General features: G+C 43.7%; 1 protein-coding gene across 1 annotated transcript in view; it reads left to right on the forward strand.

The window, feature by feature from the left end:
• Window positions 1–20,420, forward strand: part of CRYBG3 (crystallin beta-gamma domain containing 3) — a 100,848-nt gene that overhangs the window by 23,682 nt on the left and 56,746 nt on the right. Inside the window, exons 3-4 of the mRNA XM_084801431.1 lie at window positions 7,878–8,311; window positions 12,660–18,723. Coding sequence (XP_084657557.1) covers window positions 7,878–8,311; window positions 12,660–18,723 — 6,498 coding nt within the window. The remainder of the gene's footprint in view (window positions 1–7,877; window positions 8,312–12,659; window positions 18,724–20,420) is intronic.

A 20,420-nucleotide genomic window follows, 5' to 3' on the forward strand; every position in this document is an offset into this window, starting at 1 on the left:
GTGCCCCTTTGCCACCCACATTCAGTAGCCCTTTGTTCTCCATTCTTGGTCTACTCAGCCAATTGAAACACTTCATCTTCCAAGTCTTGTTTTCTTTTTCCGAAAGCTTTCTGGCTTATCTTGGCTTCTTAACACTGGGCTTTGCTTCTACCTCTGGCTGTTTCCTTCTCATGTCGGCCACTGACTTTCCCTGGGCTAAATAACTTTTCATGTAGATCAGTGTTTCTCAACCTGTGGGTCGTGACCCCTCGGGAGGGGGTCACATGTTAGATATGCTTCGTGTCAGATATTTACATTACAATTCACGGCAGTAGCAAAATTACCCCTATGAGGTAGCAACAAAATAATTTTATGGCAGGGAGTCACAGTGTGAGGAGCTGTACTAAAGGCTGTAGCGCTAGGGAGGTTGACAACCGCTGCTGTGGATGTTCCATGTGGAGGCTGAAGGTGCCCACCCTCCTCAGTGCTGGTCATTCAACATGATGTCTTGCCTGGCTTCTCTCTCCCTGGGAGCTCCAGACTTCGTTATTAATATCCCTGGCTTTTTTTCTGTGCATGTCCCTTGGAAATCTCAGAGTCCATGTGCCTAAAATTTCATCTCAGTATTTTCAGGAATGTTCTATACTTTCTTCGTAGTTTTGTTTGGAGTGCGGGCTGGGAGGTAGGGAGAGTTTTCTGTCTGGGGCTTGGATGCAAGCATTAAATGAAACTACCAATATTAGAAATAAAAGGGGATCTAGGCAGCATATAACTGACACAGCGTGTGTGTGTGCATGTGCATGTATGTGTGCATGCCTGAGTGGAGAATGCACTTTGTCACCATACTCTCCTGATGAAGAAAGAAATTGTAGGAGCCTAAGCCTATGTTGTAAGATACCTAGTTTGTCTCACAACAGGCCCAAACCTGTTCTATATCTAGGCTGTTATAAAGGATTTTATTAAAATGAAAACTGAGTCTGGAGTATGTACACACTCTAGGTATATGTAACTTTGCCCCACTGCTGTCAAACATTAATTCTAGAACATACAACTCTTCTCAAGCTGGAGAAAGCTCTGTACCATGATAAGAAGGAATGGCTTTCCTCACATTCTGTTCTTTTTCTTTCTCTCTTTTCATTGGCCATTGTGCCATGCCTAATGTGTATCCCTGAGCTTGGGGTTATGCACACAGTCTCTGATGTTCTTTTCCTCCCAAGTGGTACTAAGTGTAAGCGATAGTGTGTTCAGGGACTAGAGAGCTAGCTCAGTTGATGGGGGCTCTTGTGTAAGCATATGGACCTAGGCTTGAGCTCCCAGCACTCGCACAAAGCTCACCGTGGCCAAGTATATATCTGTGGCCCCAGCACTGTGGGAAGCAGACACACAACATGGGCTGGCTGGCTGCCAGCCTCCCTTCAGGTGCAGTGAGAAATCTTGTCTGAAGTGGGAATAAGGTGGAGGATGAGCAGGACACCTGAGGCCCTCCTCTGGCTGTAGCATGCTCAACCAGTACATATATACATGCACATACAACATAGAAATATACCCCACCAGGAGGAAATGGTGTGCCCAAAGCTCAGTTTCCTTTATTTCATCCCAGCATTTTTCTTTTTGAAGTTTATTATTGTTATTATTTGTTGCTTGCTTGATTGGTAAGGTCTCACTCTATAGCCCTGGCTGGCCTTGAACTCATAGATTCACCTGCTTCTGCCTTCGGAGTGCTGGGAGTAAAGCCTATCTTACTATGCCCTTAGAACTCCCTTCTATGTTTATATTCAGTATCTTTTTTTTTTTCTTAAAAAATGTTGTGATTTTAACATCCATGAGATTTTCTATGATTTTTGTCTGGACTGGGGAACAACAGAGACAAAAAGCAAGTAAGTTGACTAGACTACACTATTATAGGGGCGGAGACATGCAGCTCTTATATAACTTTAACACCACAAGAGGATTTTGTAGTTTAGAGAAAATGGAGCAATGAAGGTACAATATGGCCACCCACATTCAGGTCCAGAAGTGTTGCCTCTAAAGTTTCAGTGAAGCATCCAGGAGGCGGGGGCAAGTGCCTGGTGGACAGTCTGATGTGCAGGCTCACATCCAGGGGTTTGAGCTGAGAATACAAATTTGGGGATTATCTGATTGATTAAATTTATGGAAAATGAGATCTAACTGGGATTGCATGAAAGTACTGTGCATCCAGGTTGGAATTGGAGGGAAATACTATGTAGGAGATGGCGGGGGGCGCCCTGGAGGGTATGGAGAGAATAGTCACAGAGGAAGTGGAACTGTAGGGTGAGGTACAGCAGCCAAAGTCAGAGTGTCTGTCTCATTCTTCAGATTGTGTGTGTGTGTGTGTGTGTGTGTGTGTGTGTGTGTGTGTGTGTGTGTGTGTGTGTGTGTGTGTGTGTATGCATGCACATACATACACATAGTCTCAACACAGAGGGGAAAGAGTCTAGTAAGTTAGAAAATGAGACAGTGTCTTTAAAGAAACATGATCAGAGCGTGAGTGGGGAAGTGAGCTTGCAGTGACTTAGGCATGGTTGTGGTAGGGAAAGGAAGGGAGGATGTCAGAATTAATGCCTTCTTAACTATGTCAGTGCTGAGGAGAGGAGAGCCTGAAGTGTGGAAACCTACTTTTGCATGGTAGAGGCTTAACTAGAAGGGTAAATGATTAGCTGGGATCCCGAAGGAGAAACCAAGGATGGTGAGGGAGTGCCCAATGGAGCAATTTATGTGGGGAGGTGTGGTCTTTCTTTCCTCTTTGAATACAAAGCCAGAGAAAGAAGTAGGCCAGAGACTGATGTCGCCATGCAGGTAGAGGAGAGGCCTAGAACAGACTATGAGGGAATGAATGCCTTTTAAACTTTTAGACACTATTGAGCATGGATGGGTAGTTAATGCTTGGTCTAAGGACTAGGAAAAGGGTTTGAAAGATTTCCTGGTGAAGTCCTGCCTAATTTTAACCAAGATTTATTTGCTAATGTGGAAAAAAAAAAATAAGCGGCATTTTTCATGGCCTGGGATGACTGCAGATCATTGGAAAGTAAGCAAGGCTCAAGAAAGATTTTTGAGAGTACTATTTGCGTCTGACAGTTGCTTAGAGAGGATGTGAATGTTTGTGGGAATTGATAGAAAATATGGCGCACGCCTTTAATCCCAGCACTTGTGAGGCAGAGGCAGGCGGATCGCTGTGAGTTCGAGGCCAGCCTGGTCTAACAAAGTGAGTCCAGGACAGCCAAGGCTACACAGAGAAACCCTATCTCGAAAAACAAAAACAAAACAACAACAAAAAAAAAAAATTTAAGGAAGGAGGCTGTACTGAGGCTGGGGAGTTGCTATGATGGGCACATTTGTATCAGTGGAATAAGAGTTGCAAAGATATGAGTGGACACTGGAGGCTGAGCTTAAGAGTCAGACTCAGGACGGGGAAAGTCAAATCGTAGTAAAGACGCCTGGGGAGACGGAGAAGTGAACGTAGAGCCCTGGAGCTGAGGGTGGACAGAAGCTGGTGGGAATCCTGAGGGGCAGTGACTGTGGACAGGAGGACCAGGTAAGGCCCCTTTGGAAGAATCACCTGGCCCTTCTCTTTTCCACCCAGTTTCCTCATTTGGCAGCCGTCCCACTCCCACCTGCTGCTGGCTACTGAATGAGATGACAATGCGGATTAGATATTTTAAAAACTTCTTGTATCATGCTGGGCGTTGTGATGCACACCTTCAATCCCCAGCACTCGGGAGGCAGAGGCAGCCAGATCGCTGTGAGTTCGAGGCCAGCCTGGTCTACAAAGCGAGTCCAGGACGATTAAGGGTACACAGAGGAAACCCTGTCTCAAAAAACCAAAAACAAAAAAAAAACATAAAAATTCTTGTATCACTAAAATGTAGGTTCCACAACAACAGAAGTTTGAGTGTATTTTCTCGGTGCGATAGTGTCCTGTTCATTATTGTTTAATGAGTAAATGCTCAAGTTTTCCTTGACCTGACTGCGGTTTTGCTCACCCTGCTTTAGTCTGTTGCTGATTTAGGGTCGCATTCTCCAGAAACATTTTCCAAGTTGTCTTTGTTTGGAAAGCCCAAATCTCAACACCCCCAAAGCCTCACTGTTTGTTCCTTATCTCCACAATCCTGGTCCTGACATTGGAGCCACTGGTGCTTACAAAATTCGCCACGTAGAGAATTGCTCAGGCTTTAGCACTGTCCTGAACTTCGAAGAGCAGTGTTCCTCCTTCTCTCTAAGGCTAACACTTTGCCTTTATTGGAACTATTAAGAATAACTCACTTTGTTCCATCACTTCCTGCATTTCTTCTGGAGCCTTCTGTCCTTCCCTTCCCCACAAGTGCACAGCTGCCTCATACAACAGGAACAAAAGGCCAGTTCTGTCTTGGAGCTTAAAATGCTGAAAGTCTCTCGAAGATTCCCTTCTGTGGCGTGACTTTTCTTGTTCCTTTGCAGCTTGTTCACTGCCTAGCACCTTGAGTGCAGGATGGACTCCTGAGCTTCTGAGCTATTACAGCTGTTTTTCTTGCATCATGAATGGCTTTCATGGCCCACACACCCTCTGTATTCCAACAAACAAAAATATGAGCCCTTCTTACTGTCAAGCATGTTTTGACGTACTTAGAAATGCTAACATGAGGGAAATGGACCTTTCTATATTTGTGAGTTTGATTTCCTCAAGGAAGAAAGTGTGTGTGTGTGTGTGTGTGTGTGTGTGTGTGTGTGTGTGTGTGTGTGTGTGTGTTTTACTAGTGACTAGAAGGATCAAGATAGAGAAAAGATCTAGGTAGGTTTGGAACACAGGACCGGGCTAATTAATTTAGATGATGTTGGGAAGACCTGTAGAAGTGTTCTGAAGGAACGGAAGGGTGAGTTTTAAATAGCTGCGGGAAGACTGGTCTAGGCAGAAAGAAGAGCGATGCAGGGTTCCCAGGAGATGTGCTAGGAACTAGCCCTCCTCTTGTTATAGTCTGGCAGTGGTCTTGGCATTCTTTACTCCCTTCTGCTTTTGGAATTACTTTGTCCTTTGTCTGGAGACCATTATCCTAGAGGGAACAACTTGTTCTGGCTTTGGTACTCTGCATATATTTCCCAGATTTGCTTTTTTTTTTTTTAATGAATTTTAGCTTTTTGGCCAATGTTGGTGCTCTGTCATCGGAACTTTTTCCCTTCTCTCACTTAGTCTTCTGCCACATCCATACTGCAGCAAACATCGTTCATACTTCACATGTTATACCTTGGATCTGGCCAGCTAAAATGTTATTTTCTTTACACAATATGTATCCCTCCTCAAGTTAGTTAGGCCCTTCGTTGTTCACCTCCCTCTTCTAGACCTCCCCCAACCCCCCTACTCATAATGAGCATTCTGCTCAATTGTCATCTCCCTAAAGACCAGAGCTAAGTGAGTCTTAACCAGGACAAATAAAGCTTCCTTCTACTTCCTTGCACTGCATGTAGCAAAAGACGTATATTGATGGATGGACTTAAAGATGACACATCACAGCCTACTGTATAGAAAGAGATAAAAATATTCTCCCAGCCCTTGCCTTCCTCATTGCATTTATATTTTACATGCAGAATAACTGTATCTTTGTGCATGACTGGAGTTAGTTTTCCTTAGCGTTTCCCTCGATCTGAATGCTTTTATCCTAGTGACTCCGTAGAACAATGGTAAACAGGCCTATTGGCAGAAGGAAGTGGGCCCCACCTAATGAGAGCCTGTGGTTGGCCTAACTTCATTGTTTTCCAGGCCCAGGGCATAGAACAGCTGCTTTAGATCAGGCTTGAAATTTTAACTATAGAAATGCAGATTTCATTGTAGGTGTTTCAGTTAAAATGTTCTTGCTTGTTCACATTTATTTCTAAATTTAGAAACGTTCTTCTGCTTGAGAATCTTCTAATTACTGAGGAAAAAAAATCTCAAGATTACGAGGGGAAATTAAGCAACTGAGACATTTAAAGAATCTGAAAAAAAATCTCCTTTGTTAAATTTACATTGCAGAAATCCTAGAAGCTGAAAATTGAAAATGAAGAGCAGCAAGCATTGATTCCTTCGCACTTTTAATCTCAAGCGTCTTAATAATAGACAGTGGCCCATAGTTCACCTTCTTCAAGTAGGCCATATGTGAGGAGCCCTGAGGAGCACCTACTCATGCTAGTGACAGCAAGGAGTGTTACTCATGTTACAGTGCTGCCTCATCTCGACCCAGGGAGAAGTTGCCTGCCCAGAAATTAGAACAAATTAAATGAAGTACTCAAAGGAAGGAAAAAAAAAAAAAAAAGTCAACGAACTAGCATGCCTTCTGCCAAGTTATGAAACACTTGAGGAGAGGGCTCCACTGACCGAACAGGGTGGGTAGGGTAGTTGGAAATGAGGTGAGATCAAACTGCAGGTAAACCCATAGAAGACAAGAGTCTTGTAGAGACTAAAAGGCTGGTGTGTTCCAACAGCTTTATAAGTTACCTCAAGGTCTAACTTGGTATAATGATAGTAAAATGCTGTTACCACTAATCATCATCATCATCATCATCATCATCATCATCATACAATTTTGCTTCTAATGTGGCCACTTAGAACTCACTAGAAATTATTCTGCCCGCCATCATGGTTTTAATATTATTTCCAGTGCCTCCTACTATATTTGATAAATGGTTAGTGGACTGCCCATTTAATCCAAGGGACCTGGATTAAAACATGGACTAAGGTGAGCAAATGACATAAGTGATTATGATAGCTTTGAAGATCATCATCTCGCAAAACTTTGTCATGTGAGCCTATGGTGCCCTAGGGTTGTTTTACCTTGATGTTCTGCTCTCTCCCTGACTCACACTGGAGTTCTTATTTTATGAGGCCTCTTGAGCGTGGTGAGTGACAGACAGTGTTGGGTGTGCATTCCATTTACAAGTGTGCAACTATGTGAGCAAGCATGCTTGGAAGGCAGGGTGAGCTGGCACATTTGCTTAAAGCTTTTTGGAATCCCGGAAGAGCGTGAGGTGAAATGCCAACAGGCTCTTTGCTCTAGTTTAAGCTTGAGCAGCTCATATGAATGTGAGTATGATTTACTGACAGTTGAATTTTGAGCAGATAAAATGCATCTCTGAAAATGTCCAGTGCCTTTAAAGGATGCCCAGTGCATTCCTTCATTTGTATGCAATTCCCAACCAGGACTTAATGTTTCACTGGGTCTTTACTTTGAAGTGGTGCACCATGTTTCTCTATTTCTTGACCATGTCAGGGAACAGTTTTACATAATACAACAGGATAATCATGGGTTAATACAATGTGGAAATGATAAGGCCAGTGTGGATTTATTTGTTTAATATTCTAAGTGTTTGAAGTAATACCCGCTAGCTCTATAATGGTCAGGGCCATGTCTTAAGTACATGTAAGGTTTGCTGTGATCTGTCTCTTAGATCCATTCTCACGCATCCTAATTAATTTCCCATTATAGTAAGCCCCTTAAGAACTAATGCCTTACTACACACACACACACACACACACACACACACACACACACACACACACAGAGAGAGAGACAGAGAGACAGAGAGACAGAGACAGAAAGACAGAGAGAGAGAGAGAAAGAGACAGAGATAGAGACAGACAGACAAACAGACATTATCATAGTCAACTTTTAGTTTCCCCTTAGAGGGCTTACTTCCAGAAGCAGCACCTAGTCACAACCTCTCTGTCACCTCTTCCAAAGTTAGACTGGTTACTCCTGTTTGGGGAGCGGAGTACCCTATGTCTCCCTTTGTGATGCTAATATACAGCTTTGTTTAAGTAGGTTGTAAACAGCATGGAGAAACTCCTGTGTCCCTTGCCTCTGCCATGCACAAGCTGTCTAGTCAGTCTATGATATTTTGTAAATGCTGATGGTAGCTTCTTTTGTTTTCAGACTCCCCAAGGTGAGGACATAAGGAACCATGCTGAGCAGCCAGCCATCCTTCCAGTGGTGGACGACCTCCCAAAGCCCACTGACCTTCCTAATCCCATGTCAGATGCCAAAACAGGAGACGGCAGCGACCGACAGCCGAAAGAAAGCTTTCTTCAGTTCCTTGGGAACTTATTCAATATCTCAGGAAAGTCATCTCCTGGGGAAGGTCGACAGTCTTCTTTCAAAGATGACCAAGATAAACCTGAGAAAGACACAGAGGCTCCCAGCAGCCCTCCTGAGGAGGAGAGCGAAAGGGAAAAGGAGATTGCCACCAGCCCAGTGAGGACTCAGGCATTTCCTGTGGACAAACAAGAGTCCAACTCCTCAGAACTCTCTGATGCCTTTTCTTTGGACACAACAGCAGACAGCGAACAGGAAGCCACTGATACGGTGAAGTAAGTTTGAAGGTTACTTGAAAAAAAAAAACAAAAAAAGAAAAGAAAAGAAAACAAACCCCTAAGTTTTTGGACCTAGCTTTGTAAGGCTAGGTGGTAATCCTCAGTAGTTGAAGGACTTGGAAAAGGTATTCCATAATATTCTCCAGTGCCAGATCGGGGAGATGTGATAGTATATATGTTCTCTGCATGTCCCTGGGCTTTTGTGCCCACTCAGGGGGTAGTGCTAATACCTTATTGGTGCTAAACTCATCCTCGTTGGACTTGAAGATTCTCTTGCATGAGTGAAGTGCTACTGTGTCAGGACAGCACACCATCAGACCCCTGAGCATCAGCGTAACTAATGGGCACCATCTGTATTCCCATTACCTCACTGGCTTTTCTTCTCTTTCTTTCCATGCTTCTCCTTCCCCTCCCCGCTTCCTCCTCTTCTTCTTTGGTGGAATCCAATTATATGGGTTAAAAAATAATCAATAAGTTAGCTCTAGTCATAAAACTGAGTTTGTAACCCTCTAAAACAGCTCTAACAAAGTAAAGGCTTCCATAAATTTAAGGAGCATGTCTCCCTTTCTTCCTTTGATTAAAGAACAGGTATAAACTGTTTTTTGTTATACTCAAATATACTAGACAGAGTGTTTTCCATCTCTTGTGTTGTTGTCATTGTGGTAAGTACCTTAGACTTTTCCTTTCCTTCTTGGCTAAGAATCTCCTCTGTTGGATGGAGAAATGCTTTAAGCACATAAGCCATTAAACAAACGGGCTTCACTGAGGAGTGGACACAGTCTCTGTGGCTTCATGTGGGTTTATTTCTGTTATCATTTTTATGGTTTTCACAAGTTTACAGTCATCATGAGAAAAAAACAGTTAGCCACCTTCCCTGTCTTTCCACAGAGCTTGCTTAACTTACGTGCCTTGAAAGGAAGAAAATATTGCTTGAAGTGTAGCTTAGGCTTCTTTTTCCAAAGTCAGTTATGAGATACATCTTCTAAAGGGCTAATTGTTATTTGCAGGCTGCTATAGTAGAATTGTCTTTGGTAAAGATACATTGTTGGCTGAAATAGGAAGGGTATCAAATTTATCCAGGCTGCAGCACAGCATTTAGAAGCTGAGTAACTGTCACAGGATAGAGTAATGGCTTGGGCACCTAGGTCTGTTTTTGTAAATGCTTGTATCTCTTAGTACTTTGTTCTGTCCTATTATTTTGGGGATCATATATTTGAGGATCATAAATCACATGTGTAATTATGTACATGAAACTCTCTTTTCTCTGCTCAGCTTATGAAAGATAAACCTTCCAGCTTTTATTTGTTTTTGTTTTTTGAGACAGGCTCTATTGTGTAGCCCTGGCTATCCTGGAACTCTCTATGTAGACCAAGCTGGCCTCAAACTCAGTGTTAGACCTGCCTCTGATTCCCAAGTGCTGAGAGTGCCCAGCTGAAGTTTAGCATTTCTATTTCATTTAAAAATAAAAAAGGGGCCTTTTTTGTGATTTTATCATTATTCAGTTATGGTGATTCAGCTGTAACCTATGAATCAACCATGTAAAAATTAGGCAGTGCTGGCTGACTGATCTTTCATGGCAGTATAGCCGCTCAGAACTGAAACAACTAATTACAACGCATAAAGCTAGGCTTGCGACTTTGAAGTCTACTGCTTTAAACACGGCGATTGCTTGATATAATGAATGCACAGTTGAGTTACAAATATGCGGTATTTCCATCCAGGCTGCTGTAGAAGCTTCTCTGTTAGAATTTTAAACTAAGGCATTAAAGTCATCGTAGTTGGAACCATGCAGAAAGTCCTAAAAATATAAAGGAGTGGCACAGATTTCCCCTCTCAATACTCTAGAACCATACAAGACATTTTAATAGTAAGTTTATAATTATTGTGTGGGATGAAATGCCTCAATGTCTGCTTCAGACCGAGCTGGTTCCCAGGTATCTATATTTACTATACATGATTCTTATCTATTATTTCCTGTTTATTGGCATCATGTACATTTCTTTGGTTATGTATTCCTTCCGAATTTGGGTGGAAAAACTTGTAGTCTATTGATAACAGGTTTCAAGTATGCAGCATTAAAACTTTGGAAGAAAAAATGACAAAGCTGTTACTTATCCTTTTTTTTTTTTTTTTTTTTGGAATTTTTTAAATTTATGTGCATTGGTGTGAGTTATGTGCATTGGTGTGAGGGTGTCAGATCTTGGAGTTACAGACAGCTGTGAGCTGCCATGTGGGTGCTGGGAATTGAACCCGGGTCCTTGGGAAGGGCAGGCAGTGTGCCCTTAACCACTGAGCCATCTCTCCAGCTCCCACTGTTACTTATCTTGATGTAGGGTTTGAGAATGTTGTTCCGAAAGGTTCTTGTATTTTCTGAATAACTTACGTATGCAGATATGGGATCTGCCGTAACAGTGCCCTTATCTTCCTTTTCTCTTTTTAAAATTTACGTATATGAATATTTTGCCTGCATGAATGTTTGTGCACTGTGTGCATGCCTGACGCCTGCAGAGGTCAGAAGATGGTGTCTGGCCCCTTGGAGCTGGAATAAGGATGGTTGTAAGCTGCCACAAAGGTGCTGGGAATTGAACCAGGGTCTCCTGCAAGAGCAACAAGTACTTATTCATCACTGAGTCATTTCTCCAGCTCCTGTTTATATCTTCTTAAATATTTTTTACAAGGGCTGTTTTATTCAAAGTCAGACTTTTTTTTTTTTTAGTAACTCTTTGGTCTCATCTGAAATTCATTCTGTAGGGAAAGCCACTGTTGCTTTTCTCTCAGCATCTAGTTTGGTTAGTTTATGACAAACAGTAAAATAAATGAATGGAACAGATTTTTTTTTTCTTGTCTACGCTTATGGCTTGGTAAGATTTTAGGAGCCAGAATTTATATGAGGTGAAATAAACTAGTTCAGCTAAAATTTAAGATGTATGCAAGAGACATAAAATTTAAGATGTATGCTGACGTTTTATATGCTGAAGGAGAGGTACTTAGCTTTATCTTTGGCATAAATCAAGCTTTGCTTTAAGAGTAAAGATGAACTGTATTTTGAAAGATATTGAAATACTAACTAGATTTTTCTACTTTTCATATAGAGTCTATATAATGTTTTAGATTATGGTAGGTGTTATCTGAAAAAGTCACATAAAACTAATATTTTCACCATTTATCTTTATATTCAGGGTCCTATATTTTGATGTTAGTTCAGAATTTAAATAGTTCAGTATTTCCCTTAGGAAAGAATCAAGACATTAGAGGCTGGAGAAATGACTCAGTGGTTGAGAGCATTTGCTGCTTTTGAAGAGGACACAGGTTCAGGATCAGGTCAGGTGGCTCATAAGCACCTGTAAGTGTAGTTCTGGAGGATCTGCTGGCATCCTCTGATGGCCACAAGCACCTGCATTCATGTGGCACACATACATCCAAATAAAATAAGAAGCAAGTCATAAGTAAGATAGTCTGAGGCAGATTGCTTGACATTTAGAATAACTATTACCCATTGTATTAATGCACACAGGGCCTCGCATACGTGCTGCTGTCTAGATCTGTTATGAAGGACTGAGGTATCCAAAGGTGATAATTGGTGCACCTTTGTCCCCTCAGATCACTAATAGAACAGTGGGAAGAAACTTCTATCTCCTTATAACTTAATGTGGTAAATAGTACGAAGACCAGAGACTAAATGTCATCTTAGTAGAGGGGCCAGTTTGTAGTGGAGGTCATTTGTGAGCTTAATTCTTAGAGTTTGAGATCAAGGTCACGTTCCCTTTGATGATAAACTAAGAGACTAGGAATGCAGAGCAGCCTGGCCTTGGATGTGAGCTTTTAGTGGTAGATTCTTCCCGGCAGTTTGCGTGGTGAGAACACCAGGAACTTCCACTGCGGCTGGTTCTCCGTGATGACGTCTGCTTCTGCCCAGGATGTTTTGTACTTGCAAGTTGAATATTTGAGATGCGTTGTATGAGGGGAAGTTGCTAAAGATTCTGTCATTGACCGAGTTAATGTATATTCACTGTTAACTATGAATTACACGTCTTGCCGGTGTTTTTTCTTTAGATTTTCTCCAGTTTATGCACAAAAGGTCGCCACTCAAATTCACATGTAAAATTAAAGGCGCAAATCTGATATTCTGATTTGACGGAGAACTCAACGATGTGTAAGCTTAACGGTGCCAACCTAAGGAAGGTGTTTGAGGGGTTAGGATAAGAACCCAAGTCTTGGTTTGTTATTCCATGTCCTTCTGTTACCCACAAATAGGGATACTATGCAGGCAGATATAGAGGAAGAGTTATTAGTTATTTTGGTTATTAATGGTACTGCCTGGTACTCATGCTGTCTTTTCTCATAGGAAAGACACTGAGAAGCCGTCAGTAACATATGCAACATATCGGGGCCCCACACAAATCAGGAAGTATTTGAGGCAACAGACAGTGCTGGAACCTGTGTATCACTTGGGCAGAGAAGATGGAAGCCCTGACTCAAGAACGCGCTCTGGAAGTACAGCAGACACTGTGGTGGTGCCACTGTCGTCAGCCAGCAAAGATGTAGCCACAAAAGGGTATCTGCTTGGGGGTCCATCAGAAGCTTCTGGCTGTAGCCAAATAAATATCAACACTGAAGGCCATTTGGAAAACCACCCAGAATTGCAGAATATTGCCTCATCTAAGTATATTTTAAATAAAAATAACCACGGCGGTTCTGGGAGCAGTTGGGACTCCCCTTCTTCTGCGCCTAACCCCAGCTCTGTTGTTGGGGACTCTGACTCACAGACTGAGAGCAGTTTGGTATGTTCGTCCTTGTTTATAGGAAGTAAAAGTAGCCAAGTCCCTTGTCCAGAATTTCAGAGGAAAACTGCGACTGAAAATACACTGAAAGGAAGCAACCCCACGATGAATGATGGAACATCGGTGCCAAGAGAGGAACATGTTGAGCCTCAGAAGCCTGCTGCTTCTGATTCCTCTTGTAGTAAATCTGATGGGAGTGACACTACCAATGTGGAAAGTACAAATTTGTCAAGTCCAAATAAATCAATTAGGCATAAAGATGTACGGTTGCCAGAGAGTAAGTGTTGTGACAAGCCAGCTGCAGATGGCCCATCAAGGCAGGATGTCAATCACACCAGCATTACTGCTCTCCAGGGACATGCTGTGACAGACTCAGCACTTGTAAATGAAGGAAAGAGGTTACCTGTTTCAGAAATCATGCAAGGAACAGAAGGTGCCTCAGGGGTGGAGTCCACTACTTTAAGTCGTGTAAGAGCCCCAGAAGACAGAATTGGGTCCTTTCCCAAAGATACTAAGCCACCATGTGAAACAGAAACCAAAACCCTTCGTTTGGAGCCACTTGTAAATATTCCTCCCGAGATGGGAAAGCATTGTGAGGCCCCTGGTTCTGTGAGATGTGTCAATGACTCAGCAGCTGTAGCGTGCATAGGAAGGGAAAGAGCACCCGAACTGGATTTTGAACTTAACACAAAGCCTGTTTCCGAATCTCTTTTTCTCCCAGAGAACCCTCAACAAGCCAAAGTTGTCCCTGATGCTGAGATACCTCTTCTTAATCTTGACTGTAGAACTTCTGATCGCAGCGCCTCACCTTCAGCCTTTGTTTCTGGAGTGGACAGGCTTGACAAGTTGGGCTTCCCTGGTTTAAAGAGTGACCAACCTTTGTCCAGTAAAACCGGACCGGACATTTCCTCCCCTCCTAACGAGTGTCAAGAAGAAGGTGCGGGAACTCAGTCTGAGGCTGCAGACAGTGAGAACCCTCCTGCCCTTCCCCTTGGACAGGCATCTGTTATCCTCGGATCCAAGGCAGTACTCCCCGATAGAGAAACACGCCAGTTTGCTTTGGGTCCAGAAACCATTGACACTCACGTAGCTGGGGTAGATCTGTTGAGTGTTGAGCATGGACCTATCTCTGAGGATCACAGCTGTGTTTCAGCTCATGGTCCTAAGAAAGCAGAGTTAATGTCCTCATACACTGAAGCAAGCAAGGGCACCATCGAGAACTCAGATTGCCTTTCGCTGGAAACCCAAACTGCTGAACTGCTGGGAGACGCAGAGGTTGGTGGTCCGAGCAGGCTGCCTGTCAAGTCACATCCTGGAAGAGGAAAAGCCTCTTCCAAGCTGTCTGTTTCTCAGCCAGAACCCAGAGACACTTCTCAGGGTGACATTTCTTTTTCTCAAGTAACAGGTGCAGACAGGCCAGAGGAGACAGTTTTGCCAGAGTTAAATTCTCTGGCTGTTGAAAAGGACAAAGGTGTTCAATCAGCGGACCACAAGATTAAAGTGATGTGTTTAAGCATTAAAGAGAGTCACCAGGCTGGGCTTTCTCCTGCCTCTACATATCACAGTGTAAAAGAAACAAAGATAGACACCCCAGGTAACCCAGCTTCTATTCTCAAAAGTAATCTGCCTGGGATAATACCTCCTGGTCCAGAAGAGAAATCCACGAGGTACATGGCACAGAATTGTAAAGCTAGCACTTGCCCAGTCAGTCCATCTCTATCTGTTTGTGCGACTGAAAAGAGTTCCAGCACCTCTGAAATGGGAGAACTGAATTTAGGTAATATTTCTCCAAAATTCCAAGAAACTGACAATTCACAGGCATATTCATCTTTTCTGGGTTCTGATGCCCGTTTGGAGAAAAATGTGTTTGAGCCTGAGGAGTCTAGCTCACTGCCGGTGCCTTATCTGCTGGGACTGGAAGGGGAAGCCTGTAGAGAGAACGCTTCTTTCCTCAGTGCTGGTGCTGCGTCTTCCTCCTCCTGTCACTCTAAGGGAGACAGCCCAGCTGCAGATTCACATGACCTCCCAAGTTATTTTGAGTTTTTAAAAGTTGCTGTAAACCCCAAATGTGACGGTGCTTCTGGTACTGACCCACTGGGCCATGGTAGCTCTTATTTGGAGTTAGAGACACCTAGGCCAAAAGGGGCAGAAGTGACCCCACATCAGGGATGCTTGAGGGCTTATACTAGGAAGGCGTCTCTTGACTCCCCAGCCACTGCTGACTTTGGCAATCCCATGAAGGCAGAGGCAGGAGCAGTTGCTGAGGCACCAGTGTCAGTTAACCGCTCACATCAGCCGTGTTCTGAGGCATCTGCTGACCAGACAGAAGCAAGGAAAAGAGCACATGACCCACTTTCACTCAGAAGTGGTTTACTCGCAAAAGCTGATATACTGATTGAAGAGATTTTAAGTTCTGTTAGGGAAGAACTGAAATCTAAACTCACGGTTGGTACCTGCCAGGAGCATCTAGCCAAAGACGATGCAATGAACCCAGGTACTGTGAAAGAAGCTATCCCATTGGAAGTGGTATTAACAGGAAGCCAACCGAAAGAGAGATTGGACCAGAAAGGTGTGGACAACATGTCAGAAGTCAAAGAGGAAGAAGAGGCCAGTGTTTCGTCTGCTGTTGGTGAGACGAGTCTCCTTTTTGATTCTGATAGAGTGAATATATCTTGTATGTTAGAAGAACAGACCAGGGAATTAGTCAATGAGGTTATCTATGCAGTCCAAGAGAATTTGATCAATGATGATTTTGATGAGACTGAAAATACCTGGACTTCTGGATCTCAGGCTAACACTTCAAAGAATTGCAACAGTGGTGGTGTTGAACCCCATGCCGTAGTTAGGGAGTTCTTGGTATCAGAGCAGGCAATAAATCAAAGCACGGGTGAAATTAGTGAAAATAAAGTATTAAGTAAATTCTCCTCCATAAGTAACTTAGTTCGTGGCACCGAGTCAAGGAAAGGAGGAGAAATTGTCCCCTATCAACAGTTCCCAGGGTTTGGAAGTGGAGCTGGACAGTCTGATACTATAAATTTGCAGAACTCGGAGACTATTTTACAAGCTGAAGCCATGTCCTGTACGAGGCTGGATGATCGAGGGCGGCCACACTCACTCGTCAGTGACGACTGTAAAACGGCAGCAGACTGTGTAGGTAGTCACAAAACGGCAACAGAAGATACCAAAACTCTGGTATTGAATTTCAGTTTGCCTTCTTTTGCAAATGATGACATCCATATGCCTGGCACCTCCAAAAGCAGTTTGTCTGACAGCCTTGTATGCAAATCTGAAAAAAGTTTGCCAGGACACAGTAAAAGCACAGCCCTTGCAATATCGGATTTGGGGAAAGCACACAAAAAAGATAGTGAAGTAAATGCAGGGAAAATCACACAGATGCCTTTGACGTTAGAAATGGGGAAAACAAGTAAAAGGGATGTTGAACTGAATATTGTGAAACACCAAGTAGCCCCTCTTACGTCACAGAAAGAAAAAACATGTAAACAGGGTGCTGAACTGAACATTACAAATGCTGAGCCAGAGGTTGACATTTTTACAAGGGGAGGTGTATACAAAATGGATGCTCAGATATATGTGGAAAAAACGGAGGAATTACCTGTCACTTTGGGAATGGAAAAAGCTTATAAGATGGATAGCGAAGGGGATACTGGCAAACCCGAGGTGATGCCTGTTATGTCAGAAATAAAAACTATCCATCAAAAAGATGCTGAGGGAGATATCGTAAAGAATGAGGTGGCACCTGTTTCAATTGAAATGGGAAATATTTACCAAAAACATGCTGAAGGGGATGTTGGGAAGACGGGGGTTGCATCTGTTATGTCAGAAGTGGAAATTATCTACCAAAACGATTGCGAGGGGATTACTTCAAAGGATGAAGTGACTCTTGTTACATTAGGAATGGAAGACAGTTACCAAAAGGATGAAGAACGTGATGCTGCAGAGACTGAAGGGATAGGTGTGGTACCTGTTGAATTACAAATGGAAGATACTTACCCAAAAGACTCTGAAGGAGATAATGACACAATGGAAGAGACGCCTAGCCCTGTTAGGTTAGAAGTGGTAAATACTTACCAGAAGGACACTGACTGGGTTACTGGAAAGATGGGAAAACCTGTGTCTCCCCAAACGGATATTGAAGATGTCCTTAAAAATGCTGAAAGGCTCCCATTTTTATTAGACATGAAAGCAACACACCTGAAGACAGTACGTTCTTCCTTGGACATTTTGGGGAAAAGAGTCCAAAGAGACACTGAGGAGTCAAATGGAACAACTAAGCCCATGCCTTCTGAGCTAGAAATGGAAGTAACAGCTGCAGAAGATTCTAGTGGCAGCCTTGAGAACCCCGAAGTATCGCCTACAGAGGTAGCCGTCGAGAAAACCAATGGAATGACACCAGAGGTGACCATTACAAACGTGGAGGCTATGCGTACCGTCTTTGAAAGTGAAATGGCTCCTCAAGAGTACATGGAGAAGAGTGATGGAGAAGCAGAAGAGCAGCCCGGTGACGTCGGGGAAGGATTGATAACACACGATGACCGACTTGCTTCCCACTTCAGGGGATACGAGTCACCTACGTTAAGTAAGGATTATGAGGGCTGCCCGGCCTTAGCGGTGCCAGGTTTTCAAGAGGAGGACGCAGTAGTGAGGCTCAGCAAAATAATGTCTGTCACTGCATTATATGACAAGAGGAGAGATCTTGGTTATAGAGATGAAAAGGAAGAGTCAAATTTAGCCTTTGTTTCTCAGGAGGAACAAGAGAATTCTTCCTTTACTATATTGTACGAGGAGCCCCTTCAAGAGGATGACAAGTACGCTCCCACAGAATTACAGGGTACGCAGTCTGTCTTGTTTCCTGACACCTCCTCTAACAGCATGCCTGGCCTGGCATGTGAAAGGTCTGAGAGCAGAACGGACCTGGTCCATCATTTTGAAAAAGAAGGTAAACTGGGTGAGGCATTTGATGGAGAAAATTCAGAGATGTTCTTATCAGTGGAAGCCAAAAGGTACAAAATTTATCCCTTATCCCTGAGTCCCATTTATGAGGACGATAGCTCACAGGAGGACGTTCTGTCCAGCCAGGTTTCGCCTGGTCACCATGGCTCCACGAAGTCAAGGGAGAGTGCAAACCAGCCCTGTTCTGTCTTATCCCTCCTACAATCAGTGTCCGAGCGCTTACAGAGAAACTTTGACGGAGACGACAGACAGGTGCCTGAGGAAGAGGAGGAGGAAGCAACGGCAGCTTCAGGTAAAGGCTGGAGAGCTGAAAGGAGGGAGCATGTCGCCTTCCACTTGCCAGACTCTTCCATCGCCTTCTACCCTGACGATGACCAGGAGAATGCTGGAATTTCCAAATCCTACATGGAGTCCAGTGAACCAACTACCTCCTATCTGCAGCTGGGCCTGTGGCCAGAAAAGGCGTCGTTTCTACAAAAGTCGGATCTGACTTCTAAGTTGCATTCTTCTTTGAAGAGTGCCTATCATCAGTACTTGCAGACATCCAGGACTCACTCCTCAGAAACGGGAACCAGATTTGGTGGCATCTTTCAGGAACCAGTGTCCAAATATTTCCGAGTCCAAGACCACCCAGGCAGACTGAGTCCGTATGTAGAGGTGAGTTACTCTGATTACTAACTGGTGAGGCAGAGAGCTAGGTAGTGAGGCTATCTGAAGGCTTATCACAAAAACCTGGGTCTGTTGGTCTTGTGGCACTCCTGTCACATCCTGGTCCTTTTCTTCTTCCCCCCACTTTCCCACAAGACTCCTTATGCTTCGCCCAATGTCTGGCTGTGAGTTTAGCATCTATTTCAAGGCGCTGCTGGTTGGAGCCTCTCAGAGGACAGTTCTGCTAAGCTCCTGTCTGTAAGCATAGCAGAGTATTGTTTTAATAGTGTCAGGGGTCGGTTGGGCCAGGCATTGGTTGGGCATTCCCTCGATCTCTGCTCTATCTGCTCAGTCTTTATCCCTGCGCATCTGTAAGGCAGGATAAATTTGGGGTCAAGGTTTTTTGTGAGTGACTTGGTGTTCCCCTCCCTCTACTAGGAGTCTTGTCTAGTTAGAGGCTGTCCTCTTCAGTCACTGTGGCCCCTGCTCCTAGGAATCTCTGCCAGAGTCCAGGGCCCAGAGGAGCTTGCTAAGACTGAAACACCAACCAAGGACCATGCCTGGACTGGACCTAGGCCCCCTACATAGATGTAGCCAGTGGGCAGCTCAGGCTTCATGTGGGTCCTCTAGTAAGGGGAGAGGGGGCTGTCTCTGACATGGACTCTGATGCCAGAGTTTTGACCACTTCCCCTTGGTGGGACTGCCTTGCCAAGCCACCAGGAAAGAGGATATGATATGACTTGATGAGTGGAGGTGGATGGGGAAGGGTGCTCCCTTTTCTGAGGAATAGGGGAGCGGGAGAGAGAGGGAGGGTGGGGCTAGGAGGAGAGGAGGGATGGGATTCCCAGAATGTAAGGTATATTAATTTTTTTTTTAAAGAAAAGGAAAAAAAAAAAAGAGAAAAGAAAGCCTGTGTCTTGTGTGACTAAGACAGGAGAATTGCAAGTTCTAGGCTAGCCTGCCAACTGAGTGGACCCTGTGTTAAAAATAAATAAATAAATAAAAGGGACTCTGTGTAGATCAGTGGTATAGTGGTCACTAGTGTTCAAGGCCCAGAATCTCTCTCTCTCTCTCTCTCTCCCTCTCCCTTCCTCCCTCTCCCTCCCTCCCCCCCCACATACTCACACACTCACACACACACACACACCCCCTACATGCATGCATGCACGCGTGCACGCACAGACACACTACTTTGAGGTGTAAGCTTTGATTTTTAAAACTTGAGGATTATTCTCTGAAGCTTAGCATATGCTTTAGCTATGTGTTCGCAACAAGAAAACAAAATTGCTTAGTCAGAACGTAAATGCTCTATTGGAGAATCCAGGGATTTCACAGTTTGAGGCTGATTTTTCAGTGTAAATGAAGTAGTAATTTACTAAATTTCTTGAGTTACTGTGTACGATGAAGTTGCTGCTTCCCATGTAGCTTATTTATCTCATGAGAACCTATGTTTAGTAACAGTTCTACCTTTTTGCCTGCTATCCGTGCCCTCTTTTTGGAAATGCTTCGTACAAAGCAGGGTGCTGAGCAGCCCAGAATGAAAAGCAAAAAGCCACGGTATAGCTGGAAAAACGCTTTCAACTTCAGCTAACGTTTTTCTCTTGCCTTAGAAACACACAGATGTCTAAAATGGGATATTTTTTGAACATGGAGTTTTCCTTGCTGGCATTGCCAACATTATGGCACTTTGTAGAGAATCCTCAAGG

The sequence above is a fragment of the Acomys minous genome, assembly GCF_964271855.1.
Source record: "Acomys minous genome assembly, chromosome: 11".
Lineage (NCBI taxonomy): Eukaryota > Metazoa > Chordata > Mammalia > Rodentia > Muridae > Acomys > Acomys minous.